The sequence below is a fragment of the Scyliorhinus torazame genome, chromosome 4, assembly GCF_047496885.1.
Source record: "Scyliorhinus torazame isolate Kashiwa2021f chromosome 4, sScyTor2.1, whole genome shotgun sequence".
In the NCBI taxonomy this organism is placed as follows: domain Eukaryota; kingdom Metazoa; phylum Chordata; class Chondrichthyes; order Carcharhiniformes; family Scyliorhinidae; genus Scyliorhinus; species Scyliorhinus torazame.
Window position 1 is genome coordinate 242471435 of NC_092710.1, and position 23943 is coordinate 242495377.

General features: G+C 43.9%; 1 protein-coding gene and 1 long non-coding RNA gene across 2 annotated transcripts in view; one reads left to right on the top strand and one right to left on the bottom strand.

Annotated features, from left to right (window-relative positions):
- Window positions 1-4981, bottom strand: part of LOC140410856 (uncharacterized) — an 88407-nt gene extending 83426 nt beyond the window's left edge. Inside the window, exon 1 of the long non-coding RNA XR_011940750.1 lies at window positions 4873-4981. This is a non-coding gene — a long non-coding RNA (uncharacterized lncRNA). The remainder of the gene's footprint in view (window positions 1-4872) is intronic.
- Window positions 1-17613, top strand: part of ufl1 (UFM1-specific ligase 1) — a 110589-nt gene extending 92976 nt beyond the window's left edge. The window contains exons 13-19 of the mRNA XM_072499561.1: window positions 910-1030; window positions 8430-8596; window positions 11342-11472; window positions 11966-12046; window positions 14943-15028; window positions 16122-16302; window positions 17195-17613. Of these exons, the coding sequence (XP_072355662.1) occupies window positions 910-1030; window positions 8430-8596; window positions 11342-11472; window positions 11966-12046; window positions 14943-15028; window positions 16122-16302; window positions 17195-17419 (992 nt within the window). The 3' untranslated portion in view covers window positions 17420-17613. The remainder of the gene's footprint in view (window positions 1-909; window positions 1031-8429; window positions 8597-11341; window positions 11473-11965; window positions 12047-14942; window positions 15029-16121; window positions 16303-17194) is intronic.
- The last annotated feature ends 6330 nt before the right edge of the window (window positions 17614-23943 follow it).

Sequence of the window (23943 nt, forward strand, 5' to 3'; positions counted from 1 at the left end):
CTAATAATTGGATGGCTATAACTGCATGATATTTCAACCGTTGGCTGAACCAGTATCTTACAGGAAATCAATATAACTTTTTTTATGTTCAGATGTTGCTGTATCTGAAATCTAGAATCCCATTTGGTTTTTTTTAATGACCTTTACTGGCTGCATCCCCACTTTTTAAACATCTTTGAATTGGCTCGCTTTATCAATCTGTACTTCCCACTGTTAAAAATATTAGTACGAAGTCTTACAACACCAGGTTAAAGTCCAACAGGTTTGTTTCGATGTCACTAGCTTTCGGAGCGCTGCTCCTTCCTCAGGTGAATGAAGAGGTCTGTTCCAGAAACATATATATAGACAAATTCAAAGATGCCAAACAATACTTGGAATGCGACCATTACCAGGTGATTAAATCTTTACAGATCCAGAGATGGGGTAACCCCAGGTTAAAGAGGTGTGAATTGTGTCAAGCCAGGACAGTTGGTAGGATTTCGCAGGCCACATGGTGGGGGATGAATGTAATGCGACATGAAAGCACTCCATATCTGGGGAATTTAGTTATCTGTATTCTGTAATCTGAAAACGCCCATTTATCCCTGAGTGGAACAGATCTACTTCTAAATAACCTACTTACTCGCAAAAATGAGCATTTTCAGGCCGTGAGCTAGTTTTCTTTATATTTAGAAATAAGTTTCTGTTACTTTGATACTGGGCAGATGTTATTTGTTTGTGCCTGGGAGTGTGCTAGGATTTCAGTGCTGTTGTTGTGCTATAATCCAGAGACGAAGAGTGTATCTGTAAACCTAAATCACTGAGAGAAGGGAACTGAAAGTACAACTATGTCATGAAAGAGTTCAGAACCAAAGATATTACTGAGGCTTTGGGGTGATACTTTAAAGTTTTATTCTCTGCCTTTGTTAGGTAAACACAAACAAAAGGAGATACTTTTCATGGCACAAGAAGAAATTGAAGGCATTTTGAGAAATCAGCTTCAAGAGTGTCCCGAGGAACTGATAAGTGAACTTGCGGAACATTTAATCAGGTGAAGTCAATCATGTAGCATCTTTCAACGCCTTAGGATGTCTCAAAGCATGTAACTAAGTACTTTTGAAGTGATTGTTCTAAAAAGGGAAATATGTCAGTTAATACCCCACAAACAGCAATGAGATAAATGACCAAATAATCTTAAGTGAGACAAGAACAGAAGACACTGGAAAAACTCAGTAGGTCTGCCAGTATATACTAGGAGAGAAACAGAGTTAACATTTCGAAACTTTAGACTCTTCTTCAGAACTGAAGGGAGGGAGAATGTGTTAGAACTGTAGAAACTAAATAAAAAGTAGCAACTTTCACGAATAAAAAGACACATGGCCTGGTGTGAGAAGGCGAGGGGGGGGGGTGTTGCATTAAGGCAATGCATGCCTGGGATATTAAAAAAGGGGAGATGAGAGAAGAGTGGAAATTGGAAACAAAATTGATGAAACTTTCCAGGTCGAGACGGGAGCATGAAGCGCTACCGATACAGTCAAAGACCATAAGACATAGGAGCGGAGGTAAGGCCATTCGGCCCATCGAGTCCACTCCACCATTCAATCATGGCTGATTTCAACTCCATTTACCCGCTCTCTCTCTCCATAGCCCTTAATTCCTTTAGAAATCAAGAATTTATCAACTTCTGTCTTAAAGACACTCAACGTCCCGGCCTCCACCGCCCTCTGTGGCAAAGAATTCCACAGACCCACCACTCTCTGGCTGAAGAAATTTCTCCTCATCTCTGTTCTACAGTGACTCCCTATTATTCTAAGGCTGTGCCCCCAGGTCCTAGTCTCCCCTACTAATGTAAACAACTTCCCTCCGTCCACCCTATCTAAGCCATTCATTATCTTGTAAGTTTCTATTAGATCTCCCCTCAACCTCCTAAACTCCAATGAATATAATCCCAGGATCCTCAGACGTTCATTGTATGTTAGGCCTACCATTCCTGGGATCATTCGTGTGAATCTCTGCTGGACCCGCTCCAGTGCCAGTATGTCCTTCCTGAGGTGTGGGGCCCAAAACTGCTCACAGTATTCTAAATGGGTCCTAACTAATGCTTTATAAAGCTTCAGAAGTACATACCTGCTTTTATATTCCAAGCCTCTTGAGATAAATGACAACATTGCATTTGCTTTCTTAATTACAGACTCAACCTGCAAGTTTACCTTTAGAGAATCCTGGACTAGGATTCCCAAGTCCCTTTGCACTTCAGCATTATGAATTTTGTCACCGTTTAGAAAATAGTCCATGCCTCTATTCTTTTTTCAAAAGTGCAAGACCTCGCACTTGCCCACGTTGAATTTCATCAGCCATTTCTTGGACCACTCTCCTAAACTGTCTAAATCTTTCTGCAGCCTCCCCACCTCCTCCATACTACCTGCCCCTCCACCTTTCTTTGTATCATCGGCAAACTTAGCCAGAATACCCCCAGTCCCGTCATCTAGATCATTAATATATAAAGAGAACAGCTGTGGCCCCAACACTGAACCCTGCGGGACACCACTCGTGACCGGTTGCCATTCCGAAAAAGAACCTTTTATCCCAACTCTCTCCCTTCTGCCTGACAGCCAATCGTCAATTCATGTTAGTACCTTGCCTCGAATACCATGGGCCCTTATTTTACTCAGCAGTCTCCTGTGAGGCACCTTATCAAAGGCCTTTTGGAAGTCAAGATAGATAATATCTATTGGCTCTCCTTGGTCTAACCTATTTATTATCTCTTCAAAGAACTCAAACAGGTTTGTCAGGCACGACCTCCCCTTACTAAATCCATGCTGACTTGTCCTAATCTGACCCTGCACTTCCAAGAATTTAGAAATCTCATCCTTAACAATGGATTTTAGAATCTTGCCAACAACCGAGGTTAGGCTAATTGGCCTATAATTTTCCATCTTTTTCCTTGTTCCCTTCTTGAACAGGGGGTTACAACAGCAATTTTCCAATCCTCTGGGACTTTCCCTGACTCCAGTGACTTTTGAAAGATCATAACTGACGCCTCCACTATTTCTTCAGCTATCTCCTTTAGAACTCTAGGATGTAGCCCATCTGGGCCCGGAGATTTATCAGTTTTTAGACCTCTGAGTTTCTCTAGCACTTTCTCCTTTGTGATGGCTACCATATTCAACTCTGCCTCCTGACTCTCCTGAATTGTTGGGATATTACTCATGTCTTCTACTGTGAAGACTGACGCAAAGTACTTATTTAGTTCCTCAGCTATTTCCTTGTCTCCCATCACTAGATTACCAGAGATTGATTTCTACCATATTATGATCACTGCCTCCTAAGTGTCCCCGTACTTTAAGATCTTTAATCAAGCCTGGCTCATTACATAACACTGAGTCCAGAATGGCCTGTCCCCTCGTGGGCTCCATCACAAGCTGTTCCAAAAAGCCCTCCTGTAAACATTCAATGAATTCCCTTTCCTTGGGTCCACTGGCAGCATTTGGTCTAGTGTATTTGCTGCTCCAAATGCAGTCTCCTCTGCAAAAGGGAGACTAATTGCAGGCAGAGTGACCGCTTTGCAAAACACCTTCGCAGTCCATAAGCATGATCCCGACCTTTCTCTTGCTTACCATTTTGACCTTGCTCTCATTCCCACATGTCCATCTTTGGCCAGCTACAATGTTCCAGTGAAGCCCAGCACAAGCTGGAGCAGCAGCATCGCATCTTCCGATTGGGCACATTGCAGCCCTTGGGACTCTTTGAGATTGGCAACTTTAGATTTTGACCTTTCTCCTCCAGCTTAAATCCACCCCCCCCCCTTTTTTTTATGTTCCATACGTGCATTGCTTCTGTGCAAACTCCACTCTCACACCAGGCTTTTGTTCTTAAATTTGCTGCTTTTTGTTGCAGTTCATTTGCTCTAATACATCCTCCCTTCAATTCTGACAGAGTCAAAGGACTCAAAACATTAACTCTATTTCTCTCATAATAGATGCCTGCAGACCTGCTGAGTTTTTCCTGTGCCCTCTGTCTTTGTTTCAGATTCCAGCATCCACAGTATTTTGCTTATTTTAATCTTAAGTGATCTTGGGTGAAGAATTAGTATTCACCAAGACACTGCAAGAACTCCTCTGCTGCTATTCAAATAGCATGTTTAATATTTATAATTAATTGTTATTTATAACCACAGTAGAACATTTATGTTGTAAACATTTACAATAGAGATGCTGACAAGCTGAGGAGAAGTAGATTATGCAATAGAATTGCTAACTGAAGGAGTTTCATTTTTAACATCTTAATGAAATGCAATATTTCTTTCCAATTTATAGCAGTGTATTTGGTGGACAGTACAAGATTTGTTTTTCGTAGGACTGATTGATTTGCACAAACATAGCTGATCACTGATACCTTTGAATATCAATTTATAATTATATGCTATGTATCCTCAAGGGCTCATGAAGACAGATGATCTTACTTGCATTGAGGCACAAGGAGTTAACACTTCAAACCAGTTAATCAATTATTGTCCAAAGAGAAAATGGTGGAAAATCTCAGCAGGTCTGACAGCATCTGCAGGGAGAGAAAAGAGCTAACATTTCGAGTTCAGATGAAGACAAAGCGTCATCTGGACTTGAAACGTGAGCTCTTTTCTCTCCCTACAGATGCTGTCAGACCTGCTGAGATTTTCCACCATTTTCTCTTTGGTTTCAGATTCCAGCATTCGCAGTAATTTGCTTTTAATCAATCATTGTGTTTTCCTCCCCTGATCAAATCTAGTGTACTAACTGCCTAATCACTTTACGTTGACGAGGTATTTATTGTATTTCACCCTTTACTTAAAAAGACAGTGCAGTCTTGGTTATACATGCAAATTCAGTGTACAAATTGCTCCGAAGATATCTTTACCTGTAGTTGTCCTATGAGTGATGCTCCATAACAAATGCCAGAGTTCAGATTAATCTCACAATTCCAATGTCTTGTTTTGTCCCCTTCATTTTTCCCTGTAACCTCCATCTGTATATCAATCAGTAGATCCTCATGAATGGTGGTGGTCCTGAGGCTGCACTTTCTGATGGTTGCTGCTGCCCTCATGCAACCCAAGTTTGACAGATTTTACTTCAGTAAAATATCACATTTCCCTGTATTATAGCAATTACTTCACCTCAAAAAAACAGCTGTGTAAAGGTACAAATGCTGGATAGTTTATTGTAACTGAGCACTGCTATTTCTGACAGATGGATTAGTTGTAAATGCTCTTTACCTATTTCAAAAAATTAAGGAAACTAGACCTACCCTCCCAAAATTCCTTTTATTCTCCGCTATTCTGGGAGAAACAATGTGTGATGGCAATGGGGGTAACTCAAGGAAAAGGTGGACATAAGTTTGAAAGAAACCAAATGATTCAGACCAGGCCTGGAATTAGACATAATGTCGGTAAAACAGGATGAGTCCAGAAACCTCTGGATTTGATCAATAGGGCCAATATTAAAGAAACAGATTTGATTCCCAATATTGGGTTCTGAAGAAAGGTTTCAACCCCAAGTATCAACCCAACTCCCTTCTCGAGGCAGATCCTGCATTCGGAGTACCCTATATTCTAGGATGTAGCTAAAACTTGAGGTTACTATAATGTTCGGCCGGAGGGCTACAGAAGCTTAAATAGAAATTCCAATAATAAGGAATGATCCAATTTGCAGCATAATCATGCTTTTGTTCTAACTTTTTAAGGTATACCATTTGGCTTGGAGTAGGTAAGCTACACCACAGCAGTCTTTATTTTTTACTGTTACTTGCAGGTTTGCCAGCACTCTGACTCACTATATCACTGATTCAATACAGATCTTGTATCCAATTCAATCTTCCATTCAGTTCCCATTTCAGCAGCTTTCTATCTATGTTCCCCAGTCCTGGGTGGCATATTAATTTATATACAAATAGAGAGAGAAAAAGCAACTGAAAAAACAAAGCAAAGAGAGAGATGGGAATTCTACAGGCAAAGTAGGGTGAGGGGTGTACTTTAGCATGTGACCAGCCTTTCTGGAATGAGAAGCTAAAGGCTTAACCTATTTTAACAGCTAGACCTGAATAATACGATATTGAGTGACTCTGACCTAAAATGGAAGGGAAGCAGAAGAAAGCCAGAGGGCGGGATTCTCCGGGAATCGTCGTGCAGAAACAGCGCAGTGGAGTGGCGGGAACCACTCCGGCATCGGGCCGTCCCATAGGTGCGGAATCCTCCGCACCTTCATGGGCTAGGACGGCGCCGGAGTGGTTTGCGCCCCGCCGGCCAGCGTGGAAGGCCTTTGGCGCCTCGCCAGCTGGGGCCGAAGAGACTCCGCCGGCCGGCGCGGGTCCGCGCATGCGCGAGAGCATCAGCGTCTGCTGACGTCATCCTCACGCATGCGCAGGGGGGGTTCACCTTCACGCCGGCCATTGTAGAGGCCTACATGGCCGGCGCATAGGAATAGAGTTCCTATGACCGCGGGCCAGGCCACCATGGGGACACCTCCCGGGGCCAGATCGCCCTGCGACCCCCCCCAAGAACTCCGGAGTCCGCCCGCACCGCCAGGTCCCGCCGGTAAGGGACCAGCTCCAATTTACGCCGGCGGGACCGGCATGGAACGGGCGGGACTTAGGCCCATCGCGAGCCGGAGAATCCGGACAGCCCCGGGGCCCATTGAGTCGCGCCAGACACCGCCATTCTCCGAGGCGAGCAGCGCGACTCAGGCCACGCCGGTTTTTGTGGGGTGGGAGAATTAGGAGGACGGCAGGGGTGGGATTCACATCGATCCCCGGCGATTCTCCCACCTGATGGGGGATCGGAGAATCCCGCCCAGAAGGTCTAGAGGTTGTCTGTTGGGGTCAAGGCGAGTGCAGGAATGGAGATTCTGGAGCAGTGAGTGAAATGGGGTGAGAGTTCCAGACAGGGGAAACATGGCTTTGTCCCTGGACATCAGAGGAGTGACTGTGCTCCTCCTCCTCTTTGTATATACGCACACACCCCTCCCAACAGCAAAGGTTGAATTTATGCAATCTAGTTAATGTAGTAAAACACAGAAGCATTAACGAGCAAAATTTAGTAACCAGCCATATTAGGACTTATAGTGCCAGTCTAAAAAGGTTTTAAGGAGCATCTGAAAGAAGGAGGGAGAGGTTTATAAAGGAAGTTCCAACGCTAATGCTGAATACATGGCTGCCAATGGTGGAGAGATGGAAATTGAGGATGCTCAAGAAGCCAGAATTGGAGGAGCACAGAGATTATGAAGGACTGCGGGACTTCAAGCCAGAGGGAGGCAAGGCCACGGAGGGATTTTTAAAATATTTTTTTTTTTAAAAGAACTGACCATGAGCCAATGAAGGTCAATAAACACTGGCTCCAAACAAAGGGCTTGTTGTCGGGCCAGCTTGTAGCTGCCAGTGCAGCAGCTGTGGCTGTGGTTAATGCGCATTGGGGCCCTACTACCGTAGGACCTTAATTTGGATGCACTTAGATATTAACAGAGAGGCCTCCTCATGATCCTGAAAATTCAAAGATTTTCATATCATGACAGACCAAGTAAAAGGTGGATTTTTCATTCCATTTTCACACCACCCTCACAACCCCACCCCTCTCCCCACACGCCCTGGCTTGGTAGAAATTTACTCCAGGTGGTGGGTACATAGGGAGTTAGAATTCCCGTCAAAGAATGTGACTTGGAAATTTGGTGAGTGCTATAGAACATATTCGTCACCAAAATATTAGAACTTGCACCTTACATTGTTGTGGAATGAACTAGAGAATCATGTGATATTTGAGTCTGTGACTCGAATACTGCTTCTTCTGCCTCACTGCTTATCTCCAGAGCCCCAGCTGACTGCGAGGATTCAGGACAGGGAAGGGGTGAGCGAGAACATGTGAATGATAACATGTTATAACTGCCCCGCTCTGCATTTCTGCACCACTTTCACAATTCTGGTTTTCCGGCATCAGATCTGGATCATAGAATAGGATCGCAGTTTCAGGAGAGGGAAATGATGATAGGGTGAGTCAGGAAGCGGGGGGTTCAGCATGAGGGTGTGTCAGGCACAGGGAGAGAATGCAAATCAGAGGTCAGGGAGGGGAAGGATCTGCAGCAATCTGAAGGATCAGGGAGTAGAAGGTTCAGGAAGCAAAATGGAGGAGAGCAGGGAGTAGTATAAATAGAAAATTACATTTGAAATAAAATTAGTTTAAAAATATAACTAAGTTATCTCATTTACCAATGTAGAAATTTAGCAATGTATTTCAACTACCGGATATAATTCTTTTCTCTGGTGAAGAAGACTCTGCAGACCCTAACTCCAGTTTTAACATTGATTCTATGGGAACATATTTCTTCTTCAAATTACCAATTTTCAGGAACGCAAACACAACTTTAAGTGAGGACCTGCAAGGTGTACTGCTCTTTGTTGAAAGAGGTTTATAATGTTTCTTCTTTTAATAGACCTTTGAATAAAAGCTATCGGGAAGTGTTGCATTCAGTGTTCGTGTCCACTGCCACTTCAGCCTCGGGTGTCAATAGGAAAAAGACTGTAAAAGAACTGCAGGAGGAGGTCTTGAACTTTCATAACAATGTAAGATTGTTCGAAAAAGGAGCCAAACTCTTTCCAGGTAAAAACCACACTCTGTAATACTGTGAAGAGTTCCCTAGTGGGCAGCACGTTTGCACAGTGGTCAGCACTGTTACCTCAGAACGCCAGGGAAAAGGTTTGATTCCGGCCTTGGGTGATTGTGTGGAGTTTGTATGTTTTCTCCGTGTCTGCGTGGGTTTCCTCCCAAGGTCCAAAGATGTGCCGGTTAGATGAGGTGATGGGGATAGGGTGCATGAAAAGGTCCTTGCTCACATACCCGTACAGCTCTTGCCCAAAATCTTACCCTGTGTCACCTATATCTATGGGAACAGATTTTTTTTTTCTCTACGTTATCTGAACCTTATATAATTTTGTACAGATTTATCAGATCTTCCCTGCTCCCACAAGGGAAAAACACTTTCTCAAGCCTAACCTTGTAACTAAAATCCCTCATCACTGAAACTATTTTTGTAAATCTTCTTTGCAGCCCCTCAAGGACTCTGACGTCTTTCCTAAAGTGTGGCGACTGGAACTAGGCGTTATACTGTAGCTATTGCCTAACCAGAGCTTTATAAAGGTTGAGCATAATTTCCCTTCTTTTGCACATAATACCTCAATGAAGTCTAAGGTCCCATATACTTTGCTTAACTATTCTTTCAATATGTCCTGCCCCCTTCATAGACCAATGCACATGCACCCCTCGGTCGTTCTGTTCCTGCACACTCTTTGGAAGTATGCCATTTAGACTTTGTTGCCTCTCTGATTCTTTCTGTCAAAATGCATCACCCCGTACTTCTCTGTAATGATTCCATCTGCCAATTGCCATTCTACTCCAGCTTACCCGAACAGGCGCCGGAATGTGGCGACTTGGGGCTTTTCACAGTAACTTCATACTTGTGACAATAAAAGTTTATTATTACTCTGACAGCCTATTACATAGTCCTGTTGCAGTCGATTGGTATCACCATCATTGTCTGCCCTACCACCAAGTTCGCATTAAAAGTAAATTTTTAAATTATACTCTCTATTTCAATATCCATGTCATTTACAGAAAAAGCGGTCCTAGCACAGAACCTTGAAGAAAGCTACTTGTCTAGCGCCTTCCAGTCTGAAAAACAACCACTAACTTGCAGTTTTCTATTCTTCGGCTAGTTCTTTTATCCGAGGTAAAGGTAAGGTCAAGTCGCCATAGTCTTTCCCCCTTTGAGGGGGAAAGCTGACTGGTGATGATTTAATCTGAGGACCACCACACCTCAAGGTTGAGAAGGCGGGGCCTTCATGAATAACCTCAGCTGGTACAGGAATTGATCCCATGCTGATGGCCTTGCTCTGCTTCACAAGCCAACCAACTGAACTAAACCGGCACCAATGTTTATCCACATTGAAACTGATCCTCATGCCCTCCAATTCCATGAGGCTCGATTTTGTTAAGCAGCCTTTTACTTGGTACTTTTCAACGGTAAAATCCATATAAACAACATCTATTGTTTTCCTTTCCTCAACCTTCTCTGTTGTTTCATCAAAAAATCAACAAGATTAGTGAAGCACAATCTGCCTTTTACAAATTCAAATTGGCACTCCTTAATTAACACGGCCCTCTCCAAGTGCTTGTTGTTTTGTTTCCCATGAATGTTATCTTTTTCAACTTTACCCACTATGGTGTTAAACTGACTGGCGTGTAGCTACTATCAATGTCCTTTCTTGAAAAAGGTTGTTGCTTTTGCCACTTTTCAATCCACTGGCAGCTGTCCCGCATCTAGGCGACTAGAATTATGGCATGTTCTTCCCCATCACCACTCCCGCTTCCTTTAGCAACCTGGGATGCAAGCCATTGGCACCTAAAAACACAATCAGCCTTTCTTGTATATCCTTTTTATCAATTTTCACCCCATCCATTACTTCTACTATCTCTGCTCCTGTTGATATTTTATCCTCACGCTCTTCAGGTGTACTCATTAATTATTCTAGCCTTGCCCTGCACCTCTATGCATATATCTTCCTCTTTGACCCTAAAAGACTCTTAATTACCCATTTACTTTTTGCATGTCGATAGAAGATTTTGGGCTTACTTTTTATGTTAATTGCCATTCTTTTCCCATATTCTCTCATTGCCAGTCATAATTTCCTCTTAATTTCATCTCTGAATCTATTGTAATCTGCCTAGTTCTTGCTTGAAGAATTCACTTGACATGCATCCTATACCTGTTTATTTTGTTTCATCTATTTTCTACCTCCTGCGACATCTGAGGAGCTCTATCTTTGGTTCCGTTTACCTCTTTCCCCCTTGTTGAAATGTACCTAACCTGGACCTGAAGCACTCCTCCTTAAAGATCATTGTTACAAATTTTCCTCTCAATTGTTTGTTCCATTTTATCCTGGCCAGATCGTTGGATCCTGATTTGGAAATTCAGCCCATTAATTCTGTTCCTCTCCAAACATTCTGCCTGACGTTCTGACATTTCTTTCAGATTTTCAGCTTTTGTATGCAGTGGAAATGACGTGTGATCTTTATGGAAATTATTGTATTTATGGATCAAGCTTATCTGTGCGCTTGGCATTTCACTAACTGTAAACCTCATCAACAGTCTATTTACTGCAAATGTTTACTATGTATTAGTGCAGTGACCATTGCGCTGTGCATCCAGGAAGTGCAGTTGTTTGCCTACTGTGATGTGCTGAGAATTTGTCAATGAGTCAACATATGCTTGATGATCACACCTGCCTAATGGTGTTTCCCTTTGATAATTATGCCACACAAAGCAAATAATGTTCTTGGATATTTTAGATGACACGCACGTTCAACTAGGAAAACATTTATTGAAGACCATGTGTACCGATATTTCCAACCTTCTTTTCAACTTCTTGGCTGGAGACTTAATGATGGCAGTGGAAACCTACACTACAATAACGCCCGAGGTAGGGAGAGCTGAGTCACTGTGTGTGGCGGAAAGTTTCAATTATCCCTAACGGCATATTATTTTGTCATCATCAGTTGTGGAGATTTGTCCATAATTGTGGTGTTTGCACCTGTAGCTATCAAGCAGTTTTCGATTTGCAACGTAAAAAGTTTCTCTATTCTCAAGATAACCCTGGGTCAAGGATGTGAAGATTGTGTGATTGTTTATTTCAGGCTAAAGCACAAAGATTAAATAATTGAGCAACACATGCTTTACAAATCAATGCTATTACTGGTGCAAGGGAGGAAAGGCGGCTTGTATCCTCCAGCGTTATTGATCTTTAGAAAACTATTTTCATTGCTGTATATTTTGCCTCACTGTGGCAGAACCTGGCGGTTCCAGGATGGTTACAAAGTAGTGTTTGCAAGTGAAGCATCTCTTAATACATCAGTTTATATTTATGTAAATGCAAATTGTCGGAATTCTGATTTTTTTTTTTTTTAAATGTTCAGCTTAGGTTGAAAATGTTGGCGAAACTACCTGAGGAAACCAGAGGTCCTCTCACAAAGCTCCATAATGCTCTGAGTGGCAAGGTAAGTTTTGACTTTTCAGCTATTGTTCCGTAAAGTATAATTAACCTTGACTAATGAAGGCAGAATTGTAAACAATCACTTCTTTCTGTGCTGTGTCATTGTGTACAAGCTGACTAGTGTAGTTAGAATTTCCTAGTGGATAGGGATCAGTCCTTTATGTAAGCCGTACCATCAAGGTTGCCTTCTTACAGTAGGCTTAGGATACAAGTTCTCCATCTTGTAAACTGTTTCTACAAGGGATCCAATCCCTTGCTCGTGATCCCTTGTACTAGAACCATAGAATCACTGCAGTACAGAAGGAGGCCATTCAGCCCATCATCTGCACCAACCCCCATATGGAGCACCAAACTCGAGCCCACGCCCCCATCCTGTAACCAAGTAACCCCACCTAACCTATTGGAGACCGAGGAGCAATTTAGCATTGGCAAACCCCCTATACTGCTCATCTTTGGACTGTTAGAGGAAACCATAGTACCCAGAGGAAACCCATGCAGACATGGGGCGATCACCCAAGGTCACAATCGAAACTGGGTCCTTGGCACTATGAGGCAGCAGTGCTAACCATTGTGCCTCCCTAGTTCTCAATGTGTCTCCCGATGCAGAACCATCCAGTTTATACAGTGAAAAAATATATGCCCCCCAACATGAGTGCCTATTGAAAACAGCTATACTTTGTCATGCATATTGTGCATGCATGATATTTCATTGAAAAGATAGAGGGGGCGAATCTCTGCGGCACGGACCAAGTGCCCGCGCCATCGTAAATGCCGTCGCGTTTCACGACGACGCGAACAGGGCCTGGGCACGACCTATTCTGGCCCCCACAGGGGGCCAGCATGGCGCTGGAGCAGTTCACGCCACTCCAGCGTCCTTACGCCGCGCCAAATGGGCGCCGTGCCAACCCGCGCATGCGCAGTTGGGGCATCACAAACCCGCCTCCCATCCGTTGTGCAATCATCGGCCAACATACCCACTTATGACCTTATGATGGAAGGAAGGTCACTGATGAAGCAGCTGAAGATGGCTGTGTCTTGAATGAGGCCCAGGAAGGTTTGTGAGTGCTAGAGCAGAAAGTAATGAGCGATCTGCAATGGGTATTCTGCCTCAGCAACGCTGGTCAAGTCACAAAAGCTGTTCCGGAATTGCAGTCAGGTCTATAGTGTGCTATTAACTGATGCTGAGCAGCTTGCCTAATGACCTTGCTGCCGCCTAGTGGGAAGAGAACATTCCTTCTGAACTCCTTTACCAATGTCTCCAGAGCAATGTCCTAGAACCAGGGGAGCTTTGCTTAATCCTTTTTCCTTTTATGGTTAGAAACCTTCAGTAACGATCATCTGCAGCTGGGCGGTATGTGGCGCAGTGGTTAGCACTGGGACTGCGACGCTGAGGAACCGGGTTCGAATCCCGGCCCTGGTCACTGTCCGTGTGGAGTTTGCACATTCTCCCCATGTCTATGTGAGATTCACCCCCACAACCCAAAGATGTGCTGGTTAGGTGGATTAGCCACGCTAAATTGTCCCTTAATTGGAAAAGAAAAATATTTGACTACTCTAAATTTATTTTAAAAAACAATCAACTGCAGCCAAATGTAACTCCCTTTAAGAAATGTTAGTTGTCTTTAAATGGTGTCGAGGACATCAGATATTTTCATCTCCCTTTAGAAGAGCGATTATCAATAGAACTAGTAATGGTGGCAGCCTGCCTAAAAATAGAGCTTCTGACCAATTTCAATTCCTTGTTATTCTCACTTGATTTGACGCTGCCACCTACACAGCACTAATGCCTGTTCCACAATCGGAATGAACTTCTACTCTTCATCAGTCACTCGTTATGATGTCTTGTATTGTTGAACCATGTTAGAAATCAGCTTAATTTTGAGACTTTTCACTTGATATCAAATGTGATAAATTTCAAAGAGGGCAGTGTTTTAGGGTTCGTCCTGACTTGGGCAACTCCACCCAATATTCAAGTGTTTCTATGGGGGAACAACAAAATGTTCACCCAGGATGCCTCCAAATGGAAGTTTTCTGAACTTTTATCTTTTCCAGCCTGTAAAACTCCACCAGGTTACTCACCCACACCCTTGGTTTTGGAGGCCCCGAGTCCCTCCATTATAATAATATCTGTCTGCGGTCTACCGGGGAGGCCAAGGCCAAAACAACGGCCTCTCTCTCCCACTGGACTCCCGGATCTTCTGACACCCCAAAGATCGCCACTTCTGGACTCAGGACCACCTTCGCCTTCAGGACCACGACATAACATTGACAAACCCCTGCCAGAATCCCCCAAGCTTCTGACAGGCCCAAAACATATGGACATAATTTGCTGGCCCATCCGCGCACCACCCATACCTATCCCCCGCCCCTTCAAAAAATCTGTTCCTCCTCGCCACAGTCATCTGTATCCTGTGGACCACCTTAAACTGAATAAGGCTAAGCCTAGCGCACAACGAGGATGCATTCGCCCTCCTCAGACCCTCCTCCCACAGCCCAACCTCCAACTCCCTACCCAACTCTTCCTCCCACTTGCGCTTCACTACCCCTATCGGGGCTCCCTCCCAATCCAACAGCTACCCAACAGGGTTGGGTAGATTTTAGAAACCAAAGGGCAATCAAAAGTTTGAAAAGGTAAAAAGAAGAACATGAGAGCAAACCAGCCAGGAATATCGAAACAATGAAATTGTTGGGCTTTTGCAAGTATATAAAAATTTCTGACACTTTACCCAGTTCAGTAATTTTAAACCTGTACTTGTGCATGGTGAAGCATCGACGTCCATAAGCAATAAGTAACAAATAGGGCAATGTATTTAAAACAGAATTATCTCTTGAGGAAATATTCGCTCTGAGTCAATAGGGGATTTTGGTTAACTGGCTGTTTTTCTTTGTTTTCCATCAAGAGTATAGAAGAATTCCTTACCACATTGGATGGTGTAGCAGAAGTCTGTGGAATTATGCTCAAAAAGGGAGATAAGAAGAAAGAAAGGTAAAACTCATGAACTAGAAATTTTGCAGCAGAAAATTAATCATCAGCTCTTGGAGTTAATATTATTGTGATTCTGGACATGTGGATAACTGATTATTCTGGCGAAAGGTCATTGCCCTGAAACATAACTCGGTTCCTCTCTCCGTATTGCTGCTAGACCTGCTGAGTGATTTATGTTTTTATTTCCAAATTTTCTTTTGTTTTCAAGACTCAATGATATTGTACATACATTTTTTTCTTAAATGTCTTTAACAGACATTTAAATTGCTGTGAGGTAGTTTATTTCAGAGGATAATTAATTGTTTTGCAATTTCTCAACCTTTCCAAATATTCTTAGTAGAAGAGCAAATAAAAATATAAATTGCAGGACATCCACAGCAGATCTATGGAGAGAGAGACACAAAGTTAATGTTTTGGATCGTTGGCTCTTGGTTGCTAATTTTTAATTTGGTCATTTCTCGTAACCACGATAGAATAATAAAAGATTGTTGTCTGCAGTATTACCATTGAGCCATGTAGCTTGTAAATCAGGGTTTTCACAGAAGTACAGATTCAGTGCAGATCTGTTTTTTTTCATTCTTGAGATGTGAGCTGACGAGGACAATTATTGCCCTTCCCTAATTACCTGTGAGAAGGTGGTGGTGGCCCTACTTCTTGAACCCCATGCAGCCCATGTGATGTAGATAACCCTACAGTGCAGTTGAAGAGGGAGCTCTAGGGTTTTGACCCAGCAACAGTGAAAGAACAGGAACACATTTCCACCTAAGGATGGTGTGTGACTTGGAGGGGAGCCTGCAAATGTACATTGCCTTTGTTGTTCTAGCTGGTAGAGGTCATGGGTTTGGAAGGTGCTTTTAAAGGAGCCTTCATGAGTTGCAGCGATATATCTTGTACGTAGTACAGACTGCTGCCACTGTGCACCACTGGTTGAGGGAGGGGATGTTTAAAGTAGGGGATGGGGTGCCAATCAAGTGGGCTGCTTTGTCCTGGAATTTGTTGAGCTTCAGGAAAGTTATTGGAGCTGTACTTATCCTTGTCTTAAAATGACTTTGTACACACGGGCTGACTTATCCAATATGCTCTCTTGTCCTAGGCAAGTCATTTTCCAGCACAGACAGGCATTACTTGAGCAAGTTAGGGGCACTGAGGACCCAGCACTCGTTTTGCATCTGACATCAGTTCTGCTGTTCCAGCTATCGACACACCACATGCTTCACGCACCTGGCAGATGTGTACCACAGATTATTACTTTCCTTATCACCAAGATTCCTGAGGTAACTTGTAATCTTAAACACTGTTCAGTGTTAAAACAAACAGTTTATTTTTAGTGTACACCAACATCAAATGCCATGTACCTGTTTTATATAAAAATATAAATTGTGTGATTTATCAAACCAGTGCTAATTTTCCTAATGGCTCTTAGCAACATCAAATGCTGGATGATTATTTTTATAATGTTTGTAATCTGCAGGCAGTGAGTATTTGTACAGAATTTCCTTTGCAAAATTAAATAGATAGGTAAATCACCTTATTAGTCCAGTGAGCATGCTTGCTAAACCCAAATAGCTTTTCTCATTGGCTCGTTGATGTTGAAGCAGCATAAATGAGAGAGAGCCATTGGGTATTTAAGTTCCATTGTTTGCCTTCATTACCATATTGCAATGATCTTGCCCCTACTTGTGGGAGTTTCCTGCATCTTTGAATGGCTACCATAAATTCATGTCAGCCACAAATGAGAGAATTTCAACATCATTGCCAATCTTTTGGATCCATTATGTCTCTTTTCTGCCCATTTATGGGCCACAATAGATTTAGAAACCAGTGCCACAATAATACCGCCCTGAGTTCTGATCCGACTGCTTGCATTGTTGATTCAAAGTGTGCAGCAGCCATGGACCTGGGTGGAAGAAATAAATGTTTTGACTAATTCAACCCCAAAGATGTGTGAATGTGGATTGTTCTGATCACACTGCTGTTCCTATGACATGACTTTAACTCAGAATTTGAACCTTTCCCACAATGGTATGCAAATTTTATTTGAGAAAGTATTCTTGTATTAAAATCCACGATCCATATAAACCACATCTTTTGTGTTCAGTTGCAAGAAGTAACTGTTACTGGTGACGGGAAAAGCTATTTAAGTTGGAGCCTTGTTCTTTTCCTCAGGATCAGTACAAACTCCTACTGAAGTACCAAGGTCTAGTAGTGAAACAACTCGTAGGTCAACACAACAAAGCAGGCCAAGGAGATGATGCCCTGGGCGAGTGCAACAGCATTGAGAAAAAGGGTGAATATGACGTAGAGACAGTTCGAAAGGAGCTACAAGAATTAACGCCTATGGTCAAAGACCTTGTACTGAAACCCAGAAAAACATCTCTGACCGAAGAGTGAAATACCAGTTGAGAGATCTTTGTGGAATGGCCTAAGCCTACAAAGAAACTTATGTCATTATAACTGTTTAATGCATATCAAAAAAATTCCACCTGTATCAAACGCAAGCAACTGCTTCACTAAAATACATTTTATTGATTAAATATGTGACATAAAGATTGCAGCCAGTAATTTTATTAAAATTAATCAATCTACCAGTCTCTGTCATTTCAAATTGTAACAAAGAATGTTTTAGTGGGCCGACGAGGGAGATGCAGGGTGAGGGGAGCGACGGCGGGCAGGACATGGAGCCCAGGCAGGCACGGTAGGCCGCACGACGTATGCGTCAGGGCCAATGCGCACGGGAAACTCTGATCACATCCAGGTTCACAAGTAGGGGCAGGAGGGAAACTGGCCAGGGGCACGGACACCGCATCCCACCCACACAACCCCCCCCCCCCCCCACCTGCCTGCAATCCCCTCAGTGACACATACCTGCCGCACTACAGGGTGTGGGCCCTGGGTTGGCAGTAACACCGGGTCTGGTCCATGGGATGGAGGATGATGACAACCCACTCTGCGATGCGATCTGGTGCTCTACATCGTTTGACCACGTCAGACTCCTGCCCATGGTAGCACTTTCCACTGTCACCTGGGTGATCCCTGATCAGAGCTGGACGTACTGGCGCTGGAGGGTGTGCATAGGTGATTCACTAGGTTAATCCCAGAGTTGAGGGGGTTGGATTACGAGGAGAGGTTGAGTAGACTGGGACTGTACTCATTGGAATTTAGAAGGATGCGGGGATCTTGTAGAAACATCTAAAATTATGAAGGGAATAGATAGGTTAGATGCGGGGAGGTTGTTCCCACTCTATAGAATTCCTTGCCCAGTGAAGCAGTTGAGGCTCCTTCATTAAATGTTTTCAAGATAAAGATAGATAGTTTTTTGAAGAATAAAGGGATTAAGGGTTATGGTGTTCGGGCGGGGAAATGGAGCTGAGTCCACAAAGATCAGCCATGATCTCATTGAATGGAGGAGCAGGCTCAAAAGGCCAGATGGCCTACTCCTGCTCCTAGTTCTTATATTATTATAATTGATTGATTTGCATTCTCCTGCAGGCCTAATGTAGCAGATCCCTTGAAACTTCCAATTTTGTCAAAACATTCTGAGCATTTTGATGTTATGTAATCACCTGAGGTGAGAGGAGTAGTTTATGAGGTTGATCTGTCTTTTGAGTTCTGACTCAATCTATGGATCAGCACTAGTGCAAGGTCACGGTATGTCGGTAGACCTATGATCACCGGGCCTTTGATCTCCACAATGTAAAACATCTGTGGACTGCCAGAGGAAGTGATTGTACTTGCACTCTGTGAATCCCACATAAGGAAGAAGTGAACCATTGTAAGCTAAAAAATGTGCAGTAGTAGCGTAGTAAAGGAAGGAGTGTCAACCACCAGTTAGTATATATACATTTTACTTTGTAGCAAACCTTCGTAACCTTGAAGGCATTTGCCAAGTCACCCAGAAACCACCACTGGTCTTACAAAAGATCTTGAGCTGAAGAACGTTTTCAGATATGCAATGCCTGATTCCCGGTGATACAAGCTGCACGTATTGCCAATTCCTTCATGTCCTTTCTGTAGAGCGCAGGCCAAACTATGCGCAATGTCTAACTATGAATTAAGTAAGGTCCCATACAAGATCAAAATCACCACCTTGTTTTTGTATTCTATGCCTTTAGGTGGAAGACCAAGATTTTATTTGTCATTTCCACAACCTTATCTACTTGTGTTATCACATCTGTCCAGTGGATAAATACTCATGTACCTCTCCTATAAAACAAATTCCCTATTCTTACTTCCATTCACATTTTTTTCTATATTGAGCAGCAACCGCCATCTATCTGCTCATCCAGGATCTTTCTCCATTAGAAGAAGACAAATTACAGGCTGATATGAAGATGCATTTGAAGTTCTGAAAGCATAGGACTGGATGGTTAAGAGTGTTTCCAGCAGCTGAGGGGTTAAGGATGAGGTTTCTTCAACACCAGTTAAATTTAAGAACTTGGGTAAAGAGGGCAGGAGAACATTCTTTACGCATACGTGTTGAAATTGCATTTCATTTGACCCATTTTACAAGCATAAAATGAGGCAACAGGAATAACTCCAATCTAAAATAAAATCGGTTGGAGTGTAACACAGTTGCTGACCTGTGTAGGTCTAATTGAAGTGCATTGTTTTGAGTGAGATGCAAAGAAAGATGGTGCTGTAGGGTGTAGCCATCTGGGATGGCCACTTCCCGATTACAAAATGGACAATACTGAGAAAACAAGCAGGTTCAGGGTTTGTCTGTTGATTAGAGCCGCAGCTCCCAGACAAGACTGAAACTGCAAAGCCATTTCCATACTAATGAACCATCTCTGGGGACAAAAGAGTAACATTTAAGTAAATGATACCAAGGCAGACACCCCGGCGCCAGAGGAGACCAGAACAAAGCAGGCCAACAGCCACCTAGGACATGCCCAGCCATCAGGGCACTCACCCCTCTATTGGAGGAAATCGATAGGAATGATTGAGAAACGGCCCAATTAATTGGGGCCAAGTTCAAGGCCCGCCCAAAAGCGGGCAAAGCCCCTTTTGGGTATAAGACGGATCCCCCAAGAGAGCATCGTTCTCTTGGCTCCGGCTCTCACTGAGGAAAGACCTGCCCAACAACTGCACCAGAACAAGTAAGTCCAAGGTTAATGCACACGACCAGATAGACGACCTTAGCTGTTCCCCTTCACTACTTCGACCCCAGCAGCCTCAGAAACGAATAACGGACATTGTTCCTCTGACTGAGTAGGCGCCCGAAGCTAAGTATAGGCTTTGGCAGTAGTGATAGTTTAGTCTGTAGTATTTGTGCATGAGTATATTTAACTGTGTGTAAATAACTAAGCATTTGACTTTGAGCTAACTAACTGGTGTATCGAGTCTTTGATCAGTATTCGGTTTGAACCTTGTGGCGCTATCGAAAGATACCTGGCGACTCCAGAGCAAAACGTAATTAGAATTAAGGAAGGCGACCATATTCAGAGCCAAATAAAGAGAGAAACAAATAGCAACATTTACTGGTGGCTCTGATAGGATTCGACTTAGAAATGACCTAGTCACTCCGAGAATACCCAAATTTGAATTGGAATTCAGTTGGAAACAAAAACCACAAGTGCAAGAACAATACTGATAAAACCTCCGAGATTCGGAAGTGTGTTAATGCATGCGTACTAACAGGGATATAAGGTAAACCTGAGAGATTTTGTTGCGTAAAACTGTCGTGAGTTTTGTAGACCGGAAAATAGCGTAAGCCGTACCTGTGTTTACATCACCACTTTTTCGCCCCCTGTTCCAAATTCAGTAGAGAGAGAAAATGGCAATGAAGGCAATGGAGCGCCTTATGAACCCCCAAGAATTTGAGGTCGCAGCGACCAGTAGAGTTGGACAGTGTCCCGTATGGGAAGAGGAAATCAGAAAGTACCTCCAAGGGAAAGAATGGCCCCTTTGGAGCGAATTCTGCATGAATGATGAAACAGGTCCTGGGAGTATAGGACATACTTGGTGGGAGAACCTGTCAGAGATCGACAAGAAGTGCTTAGGGAAAGCCCCGCAAGCCGATGGCAATCGTGTCCTGCTTGGCACAATTGCGAGGCACAGAGGAGGTCGTTAGGATGCTCCGTTGAGATAGAGGAGAGAGAAATAACGAGGGAGATGTGAGCGAGTTTGAGAAAGAGAATAAAGATTTGAGAGAACAGTTAGCAGCAAGGGACAGAGAGGTGGATGATGCCAAGCGGGCACACCAGTCTTGTCTCGCCCATTTGAGTAGTTTTCAGACCCAGTACGATAAGGCCTACCAGGACACGCAACGTGCGATGTTGGTAAGACAAGAAACCGAGCAACAGGTAGAGAAGTTGCAGAAACAATGCAATGATTTGAAAGCAGCCCTACGAGCGCTCCACACTTCCACGACGGAACAAAGGCAGAGCTCGGTAGATCACGCAAAGTGCCGGAAGCAAATTGCAGAATTGCAATCTCTGCTTTCTGTCCCGAATAGGTTTCACAGTACGTTTGGACCTCAATTAGACCAGAAAAATGGCCCTGATTGGCAAGAGTTACATGAGACTGCCCACAGATACATACATGGGACATGTATGCAACAATAGCCCCAAAAAAGGAAAGCACCCCGACTGAACAGGCAGAACACACCCCCATGAACCCTGTAACCACACACCGCAGGGCCGCAGCAGAAGGAAACGCAGATTTCCTGTATACAACCCCGTTAACCGTGACCCAATTACAGGACGCGTGTGGAAGAATTACACCGTTCCTTCCCACATCAGACCCCCACCAGTTTTTCGCCAGAGTTAAACAGCAGGCTACCAGGATACCTGGACGAAAAGGAGCAAGTGAACAGTTTTAAGCCTCGATCCTTCAGTCGTGGCAGTCCTTCCCGACCCACAGAATGTAGGAGGAGGCACAATCCAAGAGATGCACACAGCGATCCTAGATGCGATTGGCTATAACAGAGGAGACCCCGTAGAAGGCCTAAACATGTGTAGGCAAAAGAACAAGAACAAAGAAAAGTACAGCACAGGAACAGGCCCTTCGGCCCTCCAAGCCCGTGCCGACCATGCTGCCCGACTAAACTACAATCTTCTACACTTCCTGGGTCTGTATCCTTCTCTTCCCATCCTATTCATGTATTTGTCGAGATGCCCCTTAAATGTCACTATCGTCCCTGCTTCCACCACCTCCTCCGGTAGCGAGTCCAGGCACCCACTACCCTCTGTGTAAAAAAACTTGCCTCATACATCTAAACCTTGCCCCTCTCACCTTAAACCTCTGCCCCCTAGTAATTGACCCCACTACCCTGGGGAAAAGCCTCTGACTATCCACTCTGTCTATGCCCCTCATAATTTTGTAGACCTCTATCAGGTCGCCCCTCAACCTCCATCATTCCAGTGAGAACAAACCTAGTTTATTCAACCGTTCCTCATAGCTAATGCCCTCCATACCAGGCAACATTCTGGTAAATCTCTTCTGCACCCTCTCTAAAGCATTTCCTTCTGGTAGTGTGGAGATCAGAATTGAACACTATACTCCAAGTGTGGCCTAACTAAGGTTCTGTACAGCTGCAACATGACTTGGCAATTCTTATACTCAATGCCCCGGCCAATGAAGGCAAGCATGCCGTATGCCTTCTTGACTACCTTCTCCACCTGTGTTGCCCCTTTCAGTGACCTGTGGACCTGTACTCCTAGATCTCTTTGACTTTCAATACTCTTGAGGGTTCTACCATTCACTGTATATTCCCTACCTGCAGTAGACCTTCCAAAATGCATTACCTCACATTTGTCCGGATTAAACTCCATCTGCCATCTCTCCGCCCAAGTCTCCAAACAATCTAAATCCTGCTGTATCCTCTGACAGTCCTCATCGCTAACCGCAATTCCACCAACCTTTGTGTCGTCTGCAAACTTACTAATCAGACCAGTTACATTTTCCTCCAAATCATTTATGTATACTACAAACAGCAAAGGTCCCAGCACATCCCTGCGGAACACCACTGGTCACAGCCCTCCAATTAGAAAAGCATCCTTCCATTGCTACTCTCTGCCTTCTATGACCTAGCCAGTTCTGTATCCACCTTGCCAGCTCACCCCTGATCCCGTGTGACTTCACCTTTTGTACTAGTCTACCATGAGGGACCTTGTCAAAGGCCTTACTGAAGTCCATATAGACAACATCCACTGCCCTACCTGCATCAATCATCTTTGTGACCTCCTTGAAAAACTCTATCAAGTTAGTGAGACACGACCTCCCCTTCACAAAACCATGCTGCCTCTCACTAATACGTCCATTTGCTTCCAAATGGGAGTAGACCCTGTCTCGAAGAATTCTCTCCAGTAATTTCCCTACCACTGAAGTAAGGCTCACCGGCCTGTAGTTCCCTGGATTATCCTTGCTACCCTTCTTAAACAGAGGAACAACATTGGCTATTCTCCAGTCCTCCGGGACATCACCTGAAGACAGTGAGAAAACAGAGCACCCCACAGTGTTTGCTGGACGCTTGTGGATACATTTTACAGTGGTTTTCGGAGAGTTACCCGGGCCCATTTGTCCGCAGATAATATGGCCAAATGGACTCGAATCCTAGTCTCTCATGCGACAGAGGCAGGACAGAGAGTTTGCGCAAATTACAACCCCTCACACGAGGTCCACAACGAGAAATGGGTTTTGAAGCAATTGTCCCGCACTTAGGAGCAATCAGTCCAAGGCAAAACCGCATTTGCAAAACCCGAGGAAGAGGAGGCAGACATGAATCCAGTTAAAGCGCACCAGAACCCCACATGGGTAAATGAGGGCAGGAACAGCCCACAGCAGCCTAAATCCCAGGAATGTTACAACTGTGGACAATTAGGACACTTTGCACGAGAGTGCAACACGCCCCAAAAGCAGCAGAGAAACCAACAGACAAGCACCCTAAATAAGAATAGGGCAAAGCCAATCCA